Source organism: Ursus arctos, unplaced genomic scaffold (genome assembly GCF_023065955.2).
Source record: "Ursus arctos isolate Adak ecotype North America unplaced genomic scaffold, UrsArc2.0 scaffold_14, whole genome shotgun sequence".
Classification (NCBI taxonomy): domain Eukaryota; kingdom Metazoa; phylum Chordata; class Mammalia; order Carnivora; family Ursidae; genus Ursus; species Ursus arctos.
Window position 1 is genome coordinate 65902928 of NW_026622808.1, and position 16637 is coordinate 65919564.

The window sequence follows — 16637 nt, forward strand, 5'->3', positions numbered from 1 at the left end:
ATTAAAATAAAGCCATTTGGTCATCTCTTTAGAAAAAGTGTAAAGCATTTGATGAAATGCCACAGCATTCCCGACTAAAACAAATTAAAAACCTCGTAACTCTTGGAAAACCAGGAGTGAAATGTATCCACCATAATCTATAGTAAACATCAGACTTGTGGTAAGCCATTAGAAGCATTTTTGTCATGGTTAGGAAGAAAACAAGACGACCTCCTACCACTGCTATTATTTAATACCATATTAGAGGTATTGGCCAATACACTATGGCAAGAAAAAGAAATGAGAAGTGTAAACGCTGGAAAAGAAGAAATAAATGAAACTATCATTATTTGCAGATATAATAGTCTATCCAAAATAGGAAAATAAATCCATGATAAAAACTATTTGAATTGACAAGAGTTTAGGAAATTGGAATATATTCAATAGATTAAAATGAATAAAATCTTTGTAAGCACCATCAGGGATAGATTAGAAAAGATAATGAATACTATAGAATATTATAAAGCAAAAAAATAAAGAAGTAAAGGACACTATAAAGTATTTAGGGATGCATCTTACAAGATCTGCATGAAGGAAAGTTTAAAGGCAATTGAAGTTCACTATTTAAAAATTCAAATAAGGAAAGTATAAAGAAGAAACTGAAAATTACCTCACCACTCAGAAGAAACCTCTGTTAAAATCTAAGGCTCTAGCCTTCCAAACGTACCAGTATTTAAAAACTATGTCTTGTCTCATGGAAAACGTATATGCCATGTTAAGGGAAAAAGAAGACAATGCTGGTTTTAAAAGCGTACGGGAGCTGTAATGAGAAATTAAGTAGAGGTTATAAAACATAGACTCATGAAGAAGGGGCAGCAGTGGGAAATGAGATTCCGGAGTGAGCAGAAGCATACCGGCACAAGAGTCCTCTGTCTGGGGAGAGAATTGTGTTATGTCAACCGATCAGGCAGATTTAGCCCCAGCCAGGAACGATGCCTCTGGAAAGAGCCCGGATAGTCTTGTTCTCAGTTCACCCTCCCTCCCACGCGCGCTTCTTGCCCACTGTCTACTTACCCTCACTCTCCACCTTAGTTTAGAACCAGAGCAAAACAAGCCAACAAGAAGATGGGTGAGTACTTTAGTTTGGCTGAAAATGCCTCAGATATGGGGCCAGAGGATTCTGTCACTGAACTTCCCGTTCTTCTCCCCCAGACCGCCCAGGTTTGCTGAACGTGAAGCCCATTGAGGACATCCAGGACAACCTGCTGCAAGCCTTGGAGCTCCAGCTCAAGCTGAACCACCCCGAGTCCTCTCAGCTCTTTGCCAAGCTGCTCCAGAAAATGACAGACCTCAGACAGATTGTAACAGAACATGTGCAGCTATTGCAAGTCATAAAGAAAACAGAGACGGACATGAGTCTTCACCCGCTCCTACAAGAGATATACAAGGACTTGTATTAGCAGAGAAGTCCGAATTCACTGACAACGTGTTCCTTCTTCCAATTGCACTATTATTTTGACGGGAAATCTGACACCTAAAAAATTTACTGTGAAAAAGCATTTTAAAAAGAAAAGGTTTTAGAATAATAGATCTATTTTATGCATATTGTTTATAAAGATACATTTACAATTTACTTTTAATATTAAAAATTACCACATTATGAAATTGCTGGTTGTATTTGAAGCCTGAGTCTTATGCGTCCCCTACCCTAACCCCACCACCAGGCTTATCTCCTTTTATGTCCGTCCTTCCTTCCTTCCCTCCTTCCTTCCTTCCTTCACTTTTCTTCTTTCCTTCTTTTTTTTTAAGACTTATTTATTTGAGAGAGAGAGAGAGAGCACGAGCATGAGTGGGGGGAGGGGCAGATGGCAAGGGAGAGCAGCAGACTCTGTGCCTCAACCAACAGAGCCACCCAGGCATGCTATTTTCTTCTTTCTTTCTTACACATTTTTAAAAATGTGAATGGAACTGCTGATCAACTTTCATTCTCAGTAAATTAATTTTCACTCCATTCACAATGTTTCTGAACCCTCCATCTGCCTAAACAACCACAACTAAGAAAAGAAGGGAAACCTCGCGACAAAAAACTTCTCAGAGCATGTGTTTCTCACCCTGGATGTGCAAATCTGGGGCACAGCCCTAGGCCTGCCAAGAATCCAGTCTTCTTCCCCTAACCCCAGCCAGCCGGCTAGGATTTTCACTCACCACGAACAGCCTACCGACCGGGTACCAAGGCGCACATGTGTGCAATGTACCCGGTGGCAGGCACTGCTAGAAGCTGTGGGTAACAGAGGTGTGGAAGATTTGGCACCTGCCAGAAAGAAGCTATAGTTGAATTGAGGGGAAAAGAGTCATCTTTCTTAAAAACAGAGTATAATACTTAGTATAATCATGTGCCCAATAGGGGCGCCTGGGTGACTCAGTAGGTTAAGTGTCTACCTTCGGCTCAGGTCATGATCCCAGGGTCCTGAGATGGAGTCCCACGTTGGGCCCTGACTCACTGGGAAGCCTGCTTCTCTCTCCCCTCCTTGCTCATGCTCTTTCTCTCTCTCTCTCTCTCTCTCTCTCTCTCTCAAATAAAGTCTTAAAAAAAAAAATCATGTGCCCAATACATGGCTCTAAGTACTGTAAAGATTCAAAGGAAGTGAGGATAGATGAAGATTGGAATAGTCGAGCTTGACTCTAAATTCACTGAAGCGGACCTCCGAGGATGTGCTGGATTTAGGATAGGTAGAGAGTGAGAGAAAAGACATTCCAGGAAAGAAAAATAGGAGGAACAGCAGCAAGGGGAACCAAAACCAAACATGAATGAGGGAGAAGAGCCACATTCTGGTGCTGATGTACATGGACCAGTTTTGCTAGAATTATTCCAATCGTCGTCCTTGGAACCACCTTGCCCAGAGATCTTTTGCTTTTCTAACCTCAAAGGCTAATTGTCTGTATCATCATGGCTCCCCAGCATGAAGATTGTATGTTCCCTAAAAACGGAGACCTTCTTGGCACATTAATAGGTTCATTGATCAAAGCCACCAAATTCACTAGCATTGCTGACCCATGAACTCACGATACTTGGACTTTGAAGGGTACCTTATAAACAAACTCTCCTGCGCTCTTTCTCCTCCAGGATGGTGATGTCCACTGACCTAAATTATTTCCCTGCTGCTTCTCCCTTAGTTTATCTTTCCTTATAACCAGGCACTGATACTTAGGAGAACCTCACTTCACATTTGAGGCTTTCAGGCCAAAATCTCAGGAAAGACCTTTTCATCCTTTACCCAAAAATAAACATCTCCAAAGAGTCAGTTACAGACCCGAGTCTTGACCACAGCCCTAAAAATGTAAGATCCTTAACCCTTTAGGAGTCACGACTTTCTAGCTCAAAACTTTAGATACAACCTCAGCATTTTAGGACCAGCGACTGAAGTCGTTGTCAAAGTGTTATCAAAACACCAGGAAGAAGAATAACACACTCAGTCCATCACATGGTTATTTTTCCCTTGATGCCAAACATCAGGATATTCTGAAACATCCCCATGACTGACTAGAGGCTCCACTACTGTTCCACGTGGAGAGTTTATCATCCGGCAGATCTTAAAGAAGAAAAAAAAAATGTGTGAGCAGTAGACGAGGTGAGGATTCCACCTCAGAGGAGATCCCTTGTTTACAAGATTTCTCAAACAAAAAGTCTTTCAGCACGCTGCCTGCTCTCTGTTCCCACCAGCACCGCGCAGCCGGTCCAAACCCTTTCCACATTCCCGGAGCTGTGGCTGCCAATGCGGGGAGGAAGGGAGACGCTCTCAGCTCTTTGGCACTGATGGTTAGCATTAAATAGCTTTTAAGCCCTGGCAGCTTGCAAGTTCCCATCTCTCTGACTTCTTCCCTGTGGTTTGGACTATCATTTGCTAAATATTTTACGACACATCTTCTACAGCCTCCAAAGCTCCTGCTCTTTTCTCCGGTCTCCCTTTCCCCTCAGGATGATTCACAAGTTAATCAACAAATGTATCATCAGTTATTCATAGTACATTCTCCGGACATAAACACACTTAGGGATTTGTGTTAATAAAAATAGGAAGAAAAGTAACTTTGGTCAAGAGTCCAAAAAAGGGAGGGGAGGGGGTTTCAAGGCTCCCAGGAGAGCCCTACCCCCAGCACTGCCCTTGAATCTGGCCTAGCTCCCCCTACTGCCCGGCCCCTGCCAGCCCAACTCTCTGCTGCCCATGGAGCACAGGAACTGCGGGGTACCCATGGGCGAGGCCACATCTGCACACCCCATTGTTCTCTAACCACCATCAAAAACTGGGCTGATCTGAGTTTCTGACTTCTCTTCTAAAATCTGGCCGAGGAGCAAGAGGATGGCGGTCTTCAGTAGGAGCTCAAAGAGTTGGGAAGCACCAGCTGGTACCGCACTGCAAATTCGGATTGATAACCCAGGGGGCAGAAGCCAGGGGGACGGCCACATCAATGCCACTGAAGGGAAAGGGATGAGGCTTCTGTGGTAGGCCTACTTACTTGCTACTGGATTCCAGTGACTTTTCCTCATCTCCCTGGAGGCTACTGTAGGCAAACCCTTATTGTGGGCAGGTCTGCTGCTCACGGTGCGGTGCTGATACAGCGGGCCAAGGCTGAGAGGGGGGTGGAAATTGGCCCCCAGATACCTATTCCCTTAAAAATACCCACTGGGGAGCAGGGGTGGAGGCTTCTAGAGAAAGCCAATTTCAGTTCTAAATCCCGAAAGAACCAAAATTCGTTGCCAGCAGGATCATCCCCATTGCTTTCTCTTTCCTCTTTCCCACCCACTCACTGGAACAGCTTGAGGCTAAGAGACAGACCAAGACGCCTGTTCTTCTCTAGGTAGCCGCCTCCCTATTTTTCTCTCTCCTCTCCACATCCTGCTTCCTGGCCCTGGCTCCTGTTGTCTCTGTTCCCATTATTCACACTGTTATTATCTGTGTATCACCCCTCACCATGTGACTGTACATGGTAAGCCCACCGTTTTAATGCTTATTGGAATGAACTAAAATAGCAGGATCTTAGCATGGAGCCCATTAGATGTCATCTAATCCCACCTCATTTGTTAGTCTGTACTCGGCTCATACTCCAGTCCCCACGCCACCATATGAAGAGGAGCGTGACTAGGCCCTGCCCTCAAGGGGCTCATGGTCTGTTGACAAAGTCGGTGTGTAATTATAGTTCAGCCAAAGGGATGAATCGCCTAGAGGTGTGAAAGAGGATTCACGGGGGTTGTGAGTGGACTCGGAAGTGTAAAAGTACATTTTGTGTTCAGAAAACAGCAAGCAGTTAGGCATGGCTACCATAGCTGCGGTAGTGAGAAGTGAATGTGGCCAAGTCAGCGTCAGATGGTAACAAGCCTCATCCTCCATGGTAAGGAGCTACCTTGGACTGTATTCATAAGCAGTTGGAGTCCAGGGGATGGGGCCAGGCAGAAGAGGGACATGAGCAAGTTTGGATGTTGGGAAGTCAGCTCTCTACAGGTCAGATACCCTCTACAGGGCTTCCAAAGGCTGTCCAACCCCTGAACGGCTACCTGAAGGGATGGGGAACTCTCTCCCTTCCAAGCCCCTTGGTGATTTCCATCTGGTAGGACTAGCTCTGCTCCCAGGGTCACACATACCACATGCTTGTTCCTGCACCTAAGCGGTTCTGACTCACCGTGTCCTTTTCAGTCAGGTGACAATCTTTTGGCTCAGTCTTCTGGCCAGCTGAAGGACCCTGCCCCCTTCCTCCTTGCTGTCCATTCCCTACTGCTCCTAGGAGCCGGGGCCTCACTCCCCCTAACCCACAACGTTCCTCTGCCTTGATGGCAAAGTCACTCCTACGCCCATGTAACAAAACTTTCACGCCCTACACTCATTTCCAGACAAGCCCTGCGTTTGTCATAGAACTCTAGAAAATTTGAGCTCAAAGGAGCTAACCCATTCAAATAACAGACGAGAAGCCTGAGGATCAGAGAAGTTAAGTAATATGCCCAAGGCCCTAGGCGTGTACTAGGATTAATTTATTCAAAGGTGTTATATTTCACACGTACTCTTACCAGCCCTGACACAGCCGCTAGTAGGATCAGCAGTTTAACAAGAGAATCTCGAAGTGCATGACAAACTTGAAGCTAGTGCGAGTCTCTGTACTGGGGAACAAGGAGAAAGGATGGGGCGAAGTTCTTAGAGGGATTATCGTGACGATCGAAAGGTGGTTGTGTGAGTCACTCAGGACTGTGTCTGGCCCATAGCATCCTGTTATGGAAGACAATATCTTAGTTTGGGCTTCAGAGATACACAGCTTTGGGTTAAAATTCTATCTCTACCACTACTTGTCCTATAACCATATGACTTTTGGCCAATCTCTTAACCTCTCGAGACCTTAATTATCCTCATTTGTAAAATGGGACAATAATACCCATCTTATAGGTTATCGTGAGGATTAACCGTAATAGTGGCTATAAAACACTTCACACAGCTCCTTGGCACATCTTTACTGTCAATTGTGTTGGTGACAGATAACATTATGGCCGTTGTTACTATAAAGTGCCCTTCCTTCAAGAAGGCATCCTGGGCTCATAGAACAGGCTCTTCTTCCTGTTCAAGTATTCTAGGCCATACCTGAATAGACTGGAAGCCAGGTAAAGGGGTTGGATTTCAATATTTGGCACTACAGTAAAAAACATGTTCTCTCAAAAGTATTTTGCTTCCAGTCCATACACACTAGGAGAAAATCGTTATTTGAAAGACAACTGCTGTGTTCTGATTTAGAAAAAATGCCAGGATGAGGCTAAGAAAACATTTTCTCCAAAGTAGTGGGACTTTTCTCTTGTGACTTATGCTCCTAATTTTAGACCAATATTACATAGTTTGCATTTCCAGAGGGGTTATAAAGAATAAGAAAATTGCTAATTTGAGTCTGTAGGGAGTGGGTTGGGATATTTCCATCCCCTCTAGAGTTTTGTAAATATGTTCCAGGCCAAAAGTTCCCAGGAGAATAGCATTCCTGGGATCTATTTAGTGCCATGGGCTGTGCTCAAGGAGGATCCAAGTGGCTTTCTGCAAGAGTTAGAAAACTGTGATCCTGTGGCCACTTTTGCCTAATCCTGGAGGCCATGAAGTGTATGTTAAAAGTATCCACTGTCAGCTTGAGGCTTGGCTCTGCCACTTCTTGATGTGTGGCCTTAAGCAAGTCACCTCCCTCTCTGGGGACAAAGAACCTGGCGTATAGAAAGAAGTCCTTTAGCAAATTACATCTAATATAGTCATTATGAATAAAGGAATGGGTCTCAGTTTCTCTATCTGTAAAATGGGAATAATAGCACCTACCTGGCATGTCTTATAGACTATCAAAGAAAGGAAGCAGGGCCGGCCAGCTCACCAATATTCACAGATAAGAAAGTGAGCCGCAATGAGGTACAGGAGCTAGCCCACGTTTACGCAAATAAAAGGCAGAGGCAAAGCTGAGGCTAGACTTCTGGCTTGCTGAGGCCCACCCTACCGAGGGTTCTTTTCTACTGCACCCTGCTAGATGCCAAGACAGTGTTGCCTGCTTATGGCATAGAAGACTTCAGCTTGGATTTTGGCTCTGCCGCAAACTAGCTGTGCAGCGTCAGGCAAGCCGCTTCCTGTCTCTGGGCCTCAGCTTCTTCACCTAGTTTGTGATGATCCCAATTCCTACCTTGTAGGATTGTTGTGAGGACTAGAGGTCCCATGAGCCCCTCAATAATTAAAATCCTCTAAGACAACCTCACACAATCTGCTAGGTACTTGTTCCGGCCTGGGGCCGTGCGTTGGTGAGCGACGTCCTCAACCACAGAGGACACCGTGAGACTCCAGCCTGTGAGAAATCGTCCAGTGTTGGCCTGGCGGTGTGCGGTGGCCCCTCGGAAATTGCTTTCTTGGGCCTCAGTTTCCTCATCTACACTGTCAGGGGCTCTGTCCTGTCCTTCCAGCTCTGACACCCCAAGTCCTTGGACGCCTCCAGGGGGGAGGCTGGAAGGGAGACAGAGTCCTCTGGCTGACCAACCGTGTTCTCTGCTGCCCGAGCGTGTTCTCCCTCAGCGCGGCCGGGGCTGGACAAGACAACAGCCAGCACTCGTTAGAGGCCTGGAGCTGCTCCAGCCAGAGGGGGTGCTGCCTCCAAGGGGAGGGGAGGGGCCGCCGGATGGCCGGTCGGTTCCCACCCAAGCCGAGCTGCTGAGAGAGGGGCGTTGTGCTGAGTCAGCGGGCTGGCGGCTCCGCGGGGGCTCCCTGGCCGCTGGAGCCTGCCAGATGCGAGGCAGCCAGGAGGGCCTCCCAGGAGCCCGGCGTGTTACCGACGATGCTGCCGCTGCTGCCACAGCAGCGGGAACCGTGCCCTGAAAAAGCCTGTCCCCGGCCAGGCCTCCCAGGGCTCCGGGAGAGGGAGCGGCTGTTGCTGAAGGAGGACGTTTTTAGGAGTTGCCTCCTTCTGGCAAGATTCTAACCAGGGCTGCCTCTGCCCTCCCCGGTCTCTCCAGTCGGTCCCCAGTGACAGCCATTGTGCCTCTCAAACACCGAGTACAAGCTTTACTTATAAACTGCTTCGCAGCCGTTTATTTAATCCTCCCCAACCCCAGTGAGGTGCTTTATGGGTCAGGGTCCCACAGAAAACAATGGCATACTCAGGAGGGGACCCCTGGGGAGCGCTTAGTGCAGGCTGGGGGGGGCACTATTTATAAACCTTGGGAGGGTTAAAGGAAACCATTGCAGGGTGGTGAGACCTGCCCCCCCCAACCCCCTGGCTAGCCAGGGCCCTGAGGCCAGGGGAGGGAAAGGTGTTTGGAACCCAAGAGAGCTGTAGCCAAGTGGCAAGAGCTGTGGCCCAAGGAAGTGAGGAACATTCTCGCTGCTGTCCTCCAGATGGCAGAGAACAAACTGGGGGATAAATACCCTTCCTCTCTCTCTTCCCATCCTTCCGCCTGAGTCTCCCATTGGCCAGATCCTACCGAAAGCCAGGGAACAAAAGAACCAGTTGATACCATCCATACGATTCAGGCTCACGGGGCACAGAGCAGGGTAGGGATGGGCGGAGGGCAAATCCGCAGGGCAAGCAGTATATCCGGCATGGGTAGGAGGTATCATTAAGCCCATGACACTGAAAGGAAACAGAGAATTTTAAGTCTGAGTTCCCAGAGCAGTAACTGTCCACTCTAGGATTCAAAGTCGGGTCTGTCTAGCTCCAGAGACATAGTTCTTTCCATTGTATTAAACCAGCTGTAGGAGAAGACCGAAAGGACCAGAGCAAGAAGAAGGGAGTGTTGATGCAATCAGCATCTCTTTATACCCCTAGCGAGGGTGGGCCCTGGTAGCTGGGAACCCACACGATTTTACTGGGTACTTCCCACATCTTTCCATCATATTCCCTGGAGACGTGAGGCATGTAGCCTAAAGCTACCCCATGTAAGTTTTATCCTAAAAGTTAACATAAACTTTGTAGTTTATGCCAAGTTTTTTTATTTTGAATTAATGTTTAAAATATTGCTTAGAAGTTAAATTACTTAATTTATTTCTGCTTACCTGAAAAATTAAAGGAGAAAAAGGCTCTCCACGGAAGGGTGCAATATGTTTTCCACGGCCTTAAGTATCCCTAAGAATGGACCATGTACCCTACTCTGCGGAGAGCAGGCCCCAGTATCCTTTAGGAAAAGAATGTACTTGCCCAACACCTTATAGCTGATAATCAGACTTGGAGTCCCATGACCCTGCTCCCTGCATGGTTGAGAGAAAGGAAATCTGGCCAAAATAGAGCCTGAAAAGGGAAAAAAGTCACTAGTGGTCAGCCTGGGAGGGATGAGGAGGAAGGGGTTTGAGCTCAATATCAGCAAATGTTCACAGACATTCTCTGTCCCCAACTCTGGGGACACTCAGATATGCCTGGTGTGACTCGAGTCATCTAGGAGCTCACTTTATCCTAGAGCCAGGCATCTAAGCTGGCAACGTCAACACCACCTGACAAGTGGAAGGAAGCAGAAGTTTCGGAGGCAGGCAGGTGGGCTCCAAGCCCCTTCTCTGCCACTTCTTGGGGGTATGACCTTGGGCAAGTATGACCTTGAACTAGAAAGGTTTTGTAATTCCTCTTTTATAACTGGGCAAGGTCATACTTACATCATAAAGTTGCTGTGAAGGAAAAAGAGATCAAGTTTGAAAGCATGCAGCACTGTGACTTAGCAAATGTGAATTCATCGTCATCTTCATGCTGTGATAAACACTGGGACAGAGGACTGTGCATGTCAGGGCTACATGGGACAGCCATGCTCTTCCAACCAAAAATTGCCCTAGCGATCCAATGTCAAAATAGGTTATCATAAATTTCCCAGAGAATGTGAGCTCTCTGGTTTCTGTTGCCATGGAAGTGCAGGGAAGATTTAACTCTGGATGGGGGTAAGGGAAGGCTTCATGGAGGAGGTGACATTTGAGATGGACTGAGAAGATTTGTAAGGATTGACCAGACAGACAGGGAAGGGTTGTCCAGGCAAGGGGCTCGTGGGCAAAGCCACATGGCGTGTTAGGCAGGGTGGGTATTTTGTTGTGGCTGGAACAGAAGGGTGCTGGGGGGTGGAGGGAGAAATGGCTGGAACAGAATGGAATCAAATTAGGCTGGGGCCTATACTAATGGATGAGGAGGTTTGGATTTTATCCTAGGGGGGGTAGAGAGCCATGCAAGATTTTAAGCAGGGAAGTGGCAAATCAGATATATTCACTCTGTCAGCCATCAAAGAGATGAGACTTGATGGGGAGGTGGGAGGACCTCTAGGAGGCTCTGGCTGTCATGTGGACAAGAAGTGAAGCTGGTATGAGCAATGGGGTTGGAGGAGGTGGACAGTGGTGAGGAATAGTCCAGGACCTGCTTGATGTCGGGGGGGAGGGTAGGGGAGCACTCCAGGGTGATTCTCAGGGTTTGATCTGGATGACATGGCAGGACAGGGACATGCTCTTCATTGAGATGGGGGCTTATCCGAGGGAAGGATAACAGGTTGTGTTTTAGAAATACTAAGGGTAGGAACCCAGTGGACATTCAGGTGGGGGTCTGGTTAGCTGTTAGGTAGACAGGTGTCTGCAGCTGAGAGGTGAGGTGGGCTGGAGGGGCACAGTGGGGGCAGTGCAAGAGGGTGAGGACAGTCACAGGACAGAGACAGTCAAAGAGAAGACCAACGAATATTCCAAAGATTTGTGTTGACTCTCTAAGCCCTGTTTTCCCAGTGAGGTCAAAAGGAGGTTTCACTTTCCCTGTTTTCTTTTTATCCATTGGCTCCCTAAATGTTGAGGAGTGCCTTCGACATGCTAGGGGCTGTTGGAGAAATAGGATTCCATTTAACTCCCAGTTCTTCAGAGCCTCCCACGGGCAAGGACATATGTCATCTCATTTCTCCACACAGTGACCATGAGAGATGAATATTCTCTCCGTTTCATTATCACCTCCAGGAATTGGGCTTAGAGACCTGCATAAATGGGGCCCCTGTGGGTGTTTCAGTCCCATCTCTACACACACAGACACACACATACAATTCAAGACGTGTATCTTGTTCTGACTCCTTCGTAGGACTTTATTCTGTCCCATAACTCAGCAGAAACCTCCCCGGAGCTCCTGTCTTTGCTGTTAGAGAGAGTTTTATTATCAGGAAGCAGTGGCCCAGACAGATGGCAGGGCCCAGGGCCAGAGTCCTTTCACTCTTAGATTCTTTTCTCCCAGTAGGTGCCTGCCTCCAGCTCCCAGCCTAGGAAACACAACCCCCTTCCCTTGCCTCACCCCAGCCCGCGTCCCTGGGCCGCAGCCAGAGCCAAAAGCTAGACTTGCTCTCATTGAAATTCAGTCCCCCAGTCTGACTCCCTGGGTATTCTTCCTTTCCACTCCCATGTTTCTCAGGCCTGGAACCTTGGGACCTCAGTTTTCTCACCAATGAAGTGGAGGTTATAACCGTTTTACAGACATAGCAAGGCTGTTTGGAGGATAGTTGAGGCAGGGAGAGGAGAAAGTGCTTCGCAAACACTGTGAACTAGAAATTCATAGGGGCCACTGAATTACTGGTACCTTAACAGAGCTGTTCTCTGCACCTGGCTCCCTGAGTCAGGCCTCAGGGCAGGTGCACCCAAGACCGAAGCCAGACGCTTCTGTCCCAGACTAGGAAGATAAGCCCGGCGCACTACAATACCACCGGAGGGAATAGGCTTTTCTCCCTGCAGCCATTGGAGGTTCCTGAACCAGCTCTCTGCCCGGGTTTTATGAGCTCAGAGAGGGTTTACACTATGACTAATATCCCATCCTCTCACTCCCCCGGTCACCACTACCTGCTGGGCAGGAAGTCCACAAGACTCAACCCCCCTTAATCACCGCCACCTCCCTATGACCTGCCTCAATCAGGTCTCTTTACAGTTGGGCAGAGCCGGCTGGGCCTCCTCAAACTTCCATATCTGCGCCGGGAGATCACTGATACGGCTAATGGCGTTTGCTTGCCTCCACGCCCTGGGCCCAGCATTCCTGGAGTCACGCAAGCCCACAGGCCCAGGGCGGAAACTGATTCCCACAGCAGCAAGCCCTGAGCCTGGGGAGCCTCCCCACCCCATAAAATACATGAAATGAGCCTTTCTTCATGGCCACCTGGCCGGCCAGCCTCAAAGCTGTGGGGCAGTCTTCCCCCTTCCCAGTGACTGACCCCCTCCATTCCTCCTGAACCCATCTACATTCTCTCTGGGCTCCCAGGGACCTCCAGACCCCCAATTTCTCCTGCCAGGGAAGAAGAAAGCTGCTAAACTGATAGCCACTGTTTTCACTCACTCATTCACTCACTCATTCATTCATTCATTCATTCAGTACTCACGAAGCATCTTCTCTGAGCCAGGCACTGTTGCTGAATGCTGGGAACATAAAGATGAATGGGCGGTCACTGCCCTCAAGGAGTGTGTAGTCCTTGGATGGGAAGGGGGAGTGTGGAGGTTGCAGAATACAAGGGCAGGAGTCCATGCTCCCCCTCGCCCTTCCAGCTTCAGTGCAAGAGGTCGGCCCCAGCCGCCAGCCTCTGCGCTGCTTGATGCCTGATAGGATTTGCCACGGTCTTAATGTTCTCCAAGAGCAGCCCCAGTCAAGGACTGATAGGAGTGGGGGGCAAACGCCCAGCACCCTCACTCCCCAGGTCAGATACAGTCTATATTGCCAGAGATGCCCAGTGGGGTTAGGATCCAGTTTATAAACACACTTCATCTGGTTGACTTCTTTTCCAGGTTCCTGATGGCGTTCTCCTCACCTCCCCAATAAACAGCTTATACTCAGATCCTTGCTTAGGGTCTGCTAGTGGGGAAGCCCAAACTAAAACACCTGGTTAGTAATGACAGTAGCCAGTTAGGATAGGGGCATTTACCCGTTCATACAGCCAGTGAAAACACCCTGAGCACCTACTATATACTAGACCTTGGGTGCCGAGGATGCTGGGAGTGACCCAGCCCTGGGCCCTGCATCCGAGGAACTGTCTAGCGAGGGAGGCAGACAAGTAAACCAACAGTGACCTGTCAGAGTGATATGGGCAATGGCAGAATATGGTTCAGGGTACCACAGGAACGCAGTGCAGAGCCCCTAACTTGGCACGAAGGATGGAGGGGGCAACAACTAAGCTGAATCTTAAGAATCCAAAGGAGTCCATCAGGTGGAGAAAGTGTGGAAGTGTTCCAGGGAAAGGAAAGGTAGAGGTAAAGGTACACAGATATAATAGAGCCTGGCCTGGTTCTGGAAACACTAAGTTGTCCACGGGGGATGGGACATGGCTCCTAGGAAAGAAGAATGGGAAATGAGGCAGAATCAGATCCTAAAGGCCTTTCCTTTTTCCAGTATTTACATTTTTAAAAGGGAAATCTGAACAAAGCAGTGTTTAATCCCAAGAAATGCAGCTCTGATGAGGTTCGGACACCAGAGGAATAGCTGTGCTAAGCAAGGTCCTTCACCTCTCCTTGTCCTGCTTCCCTGATGTTCCAGGCCTGGCTGTGACCAGATGGTTGTTTGCAAAGGGTGCTGGGGCCATCTCTGCAGCAAGGACTCACAAAGGCTTTGGAGGACAGATTAGACCAGAAGGGCAGCAGCGGGCAGCATGGAGCTCCCCCTCTTCAGCCAGCAAACGCCAGCTATTAAAGCCACTTTCTGGCAGGATGCCTCCCAGGATCCAGCTCCCTTTCTTCTCAGAGATCTCTGTCCATTGGAAATACGGGAGAATCAGGTCTGGGTTATAATTTATGTGGGTACAGGGAAGGGGTGATTCAGACATTCCTGGGCACGTCAAGTGAGCCAGCGGAAGGGAGCCACAGAAAGCCAGTCCCTGTGAGCAAGAGAAGCCTGTGAATTGGTGTGGAGAAGGCTGATTGGCTAACAAAGTCTTCAGTGGGGAAAGGGGCACTTCTGAGCACAAGCAGCAGGTTGTCACTTAACTCTCTCCAGCTCCACTGACTATCCCAGGAAAGAAGTCCTAGGAAAGAAGAGGCCTCTAGGTAAAGCCTAAAAGCTGCTTTAATAAAATCTCTGTTCCAGGTTCTTTACATGAATTTTTTTTTGGCTTTATTTAAATTCAAATTAGTTAACATATAGCGTATTATTAATTTCAGGGTAGAATTTAGTGATTCATCAGTTGCATAGAACACCCAGTGCTCATTACATCCAGTGCCCTCCTTAATGCCCATCACCCAGTTACCCCATCCCTCCACCCCCCTCCCTCCAACAACCCTCAGTTTGTTCCCTGTAGTGAAGAGTCTATTATGGTTTGTCTCCCTCTCTATTTTTATCTATTTTATTTTCATGAAGTCTCTGGTTTGGTCTTAAAAGAATCCACTGAGGCACTTGTTAAATTCTCATACCCCCTTTTAAGAGGCAACTGAAGCACAGAATCGCTAAGTAATTTGCCCAAGAGCACACAGTTTTTAAGCTGGTAGAGAAAGGAGCCAATTTCTCAACTGCACCTCTGCCCAAGGTGAAGCTGACACCCCCAGAAAGTCCAGCGTGGTCAGGCAACCCCTCCTCCCCCAATCAGGATCTGCTGATCTTTTCAGGGAGCCCCCACCAGAACTTCAGCCTGATTGGACCAGCCCAAGTCACATGACATACCACCTAACCAACCACTGTGTCCAGGGGGGTACATAAAGCCAGTGAGCTTATCCCTGTGTCCCACCCATCCCAGAAGCAGCTGGGAGGTGAGAACATTCCCAAACAAAGGTCAGGGAAAAGGAAATGGATTCTGGAGGAGCAAACACCTTGCAACCACCATAGTTCCGTGAGGGAAACGTGATTTATTCCACCACAACAAGGCGTGGTGCAAGCAGAACTGTGTCAGGATCCCAACAGGAAATAGCAGGCACACTCAGATTGGGTAATTTGAAGAGAGTTTAATAAAGGGATTATTATTTACAAAGGAGTAGGCAGAGTGTAAAGAAACCACAGGGATAGTGCAGAACATGGGGCTAGGCACAGTGACAAAGAGCAGTAACCAGAACCTGGAGAGAAAGCAAGCCGTGGGAAGAAGATAGCTTGAAGGAAGCAGTGACCTTGGTCCAAAGAGGTAGCCAGCTCATGGGGACACCACAGGGAGGGAACCAGGGGAATAAACTCCCAAACCTTCTCTCTTTCCCCTCCGGGCTCCTGCGTGTGTCCCCTCGACTGAAGCTGGCCAGGAACCAGAGAGTGAGGATGCCTGTTGATGCCAAACATTCGGGGGCAAAGTATCTAGGACAAAGGTGGGCATGGAACTGGACGGGCAGATGGAAGGTGTCCAGCACATCTGACAACCCAGCAACTCTCGGAAGCAGCGCACTTGGTCCCCACACTGGGAAACTCTACTTCAAAGAGCGTTCTCAACGTGGAGGGTGCTGGAGAATCATCCAGAGAGCTTTCATTAATGCAGTTGCCTGGGACCCACTTCAGAGACTGATTCAGTATGTCTTAAAATGTGTTCATCTGAGCCCAAGACAGGACCATGGGTGCAGATGGTGTCTCGGGGAGGTGACTGCAGGAAGCAGTAGTGAGAGAATGAGGAGAACAAGACAGGGAAGGAGGAAAAGTCAACATAGGTGTGCTTTGCTGAGGTCACTGCTCTCTCAGTAAATAAATACGCCAAGAGTATGTGCCAGAAGGACAGTTCCCACCCCCACTGGTGAAGGATTTCCCCCAGGGGCATCCTGACTCTCTTTCTATGTGGGCTCCCACAAGCTTGGAGAAAGTCCTGGGCAGGATGTGAAAAGATGTGCCGCACATACCGGGCGTGGGACACTTGACAGCTCAAGGGGAGCTGAGCACGCACAGACCCATCACCGCAGCTGTGGGTGACATCAGATGGGCCTGCCACGTGGTATGACACCAGAGGCACACGCATCTGCCAAATAGGTCTTGTGTGGAGCCCAGCAATCTGCACTATAGGCAAGCATCCTGCGTGTTCCTGAAAGAGATGGTCAGTAAACCATGGTTGGGAAAATGGCTATGCAGGACAACAGACCATGTTTCAGGCACTAGGGCTGTGAGTAAGTCAGAGTCCCTCAGAAGAGGGAATGAGTGGTTGATTATACTGATATATCATTTTATACTTTTGAGTGTATCAGTTATCTACAGCTGTATAACAGATTGTGCCAAAATCCTGATGGCCCCGAACGATAATAATCATTGATTATCTCACACAG

At 48.3% G+C, this 16637-nt stretch overlaps 2 protein-coding genes across 10 annotated transcripts in view; both read left to right on the forward strand.

Annotated features, from left to right (window-relative positions):
• The window catches only part of PPARG (peroxisome proliferator activated receptor gamma), a 152809-nt gene that overhangs the window by 127514 nt on the left and 8658 nt on the right, over positions 1-16637 (forward strand). For 7 of the 9 annotated variants that reach the window (XM_057311943.1, XM_048226701.2, XM_057311942.1 and 4 more), the window contains one exon: positions 1192-1644. The exons of the other annotated variants lie outside the window; for them this stretch is intronic. In XM_057311943.1, the coding sequence (XP_057167926.1) occupies positions 1192-1439 (248 nt within the window). In that variant the 3' untranslated portion in view covers positions 1440-1644. Of the gene's footprint in view, positions 1-1191; positions 1645-16637 lie in introns of those variants that run through there. 9 annotated transcript variants of the gene reach the window in all.
• Positions 1-16637, forward strand: part of TSEN2 (tRNA splicing endonuclease subunit 2) — a 105583-nt gene that overhangs the window by 15142 nt on the left and 73804 nt on the right. The gene's annotated exons all lie outside the window — the stretch shown is intronic.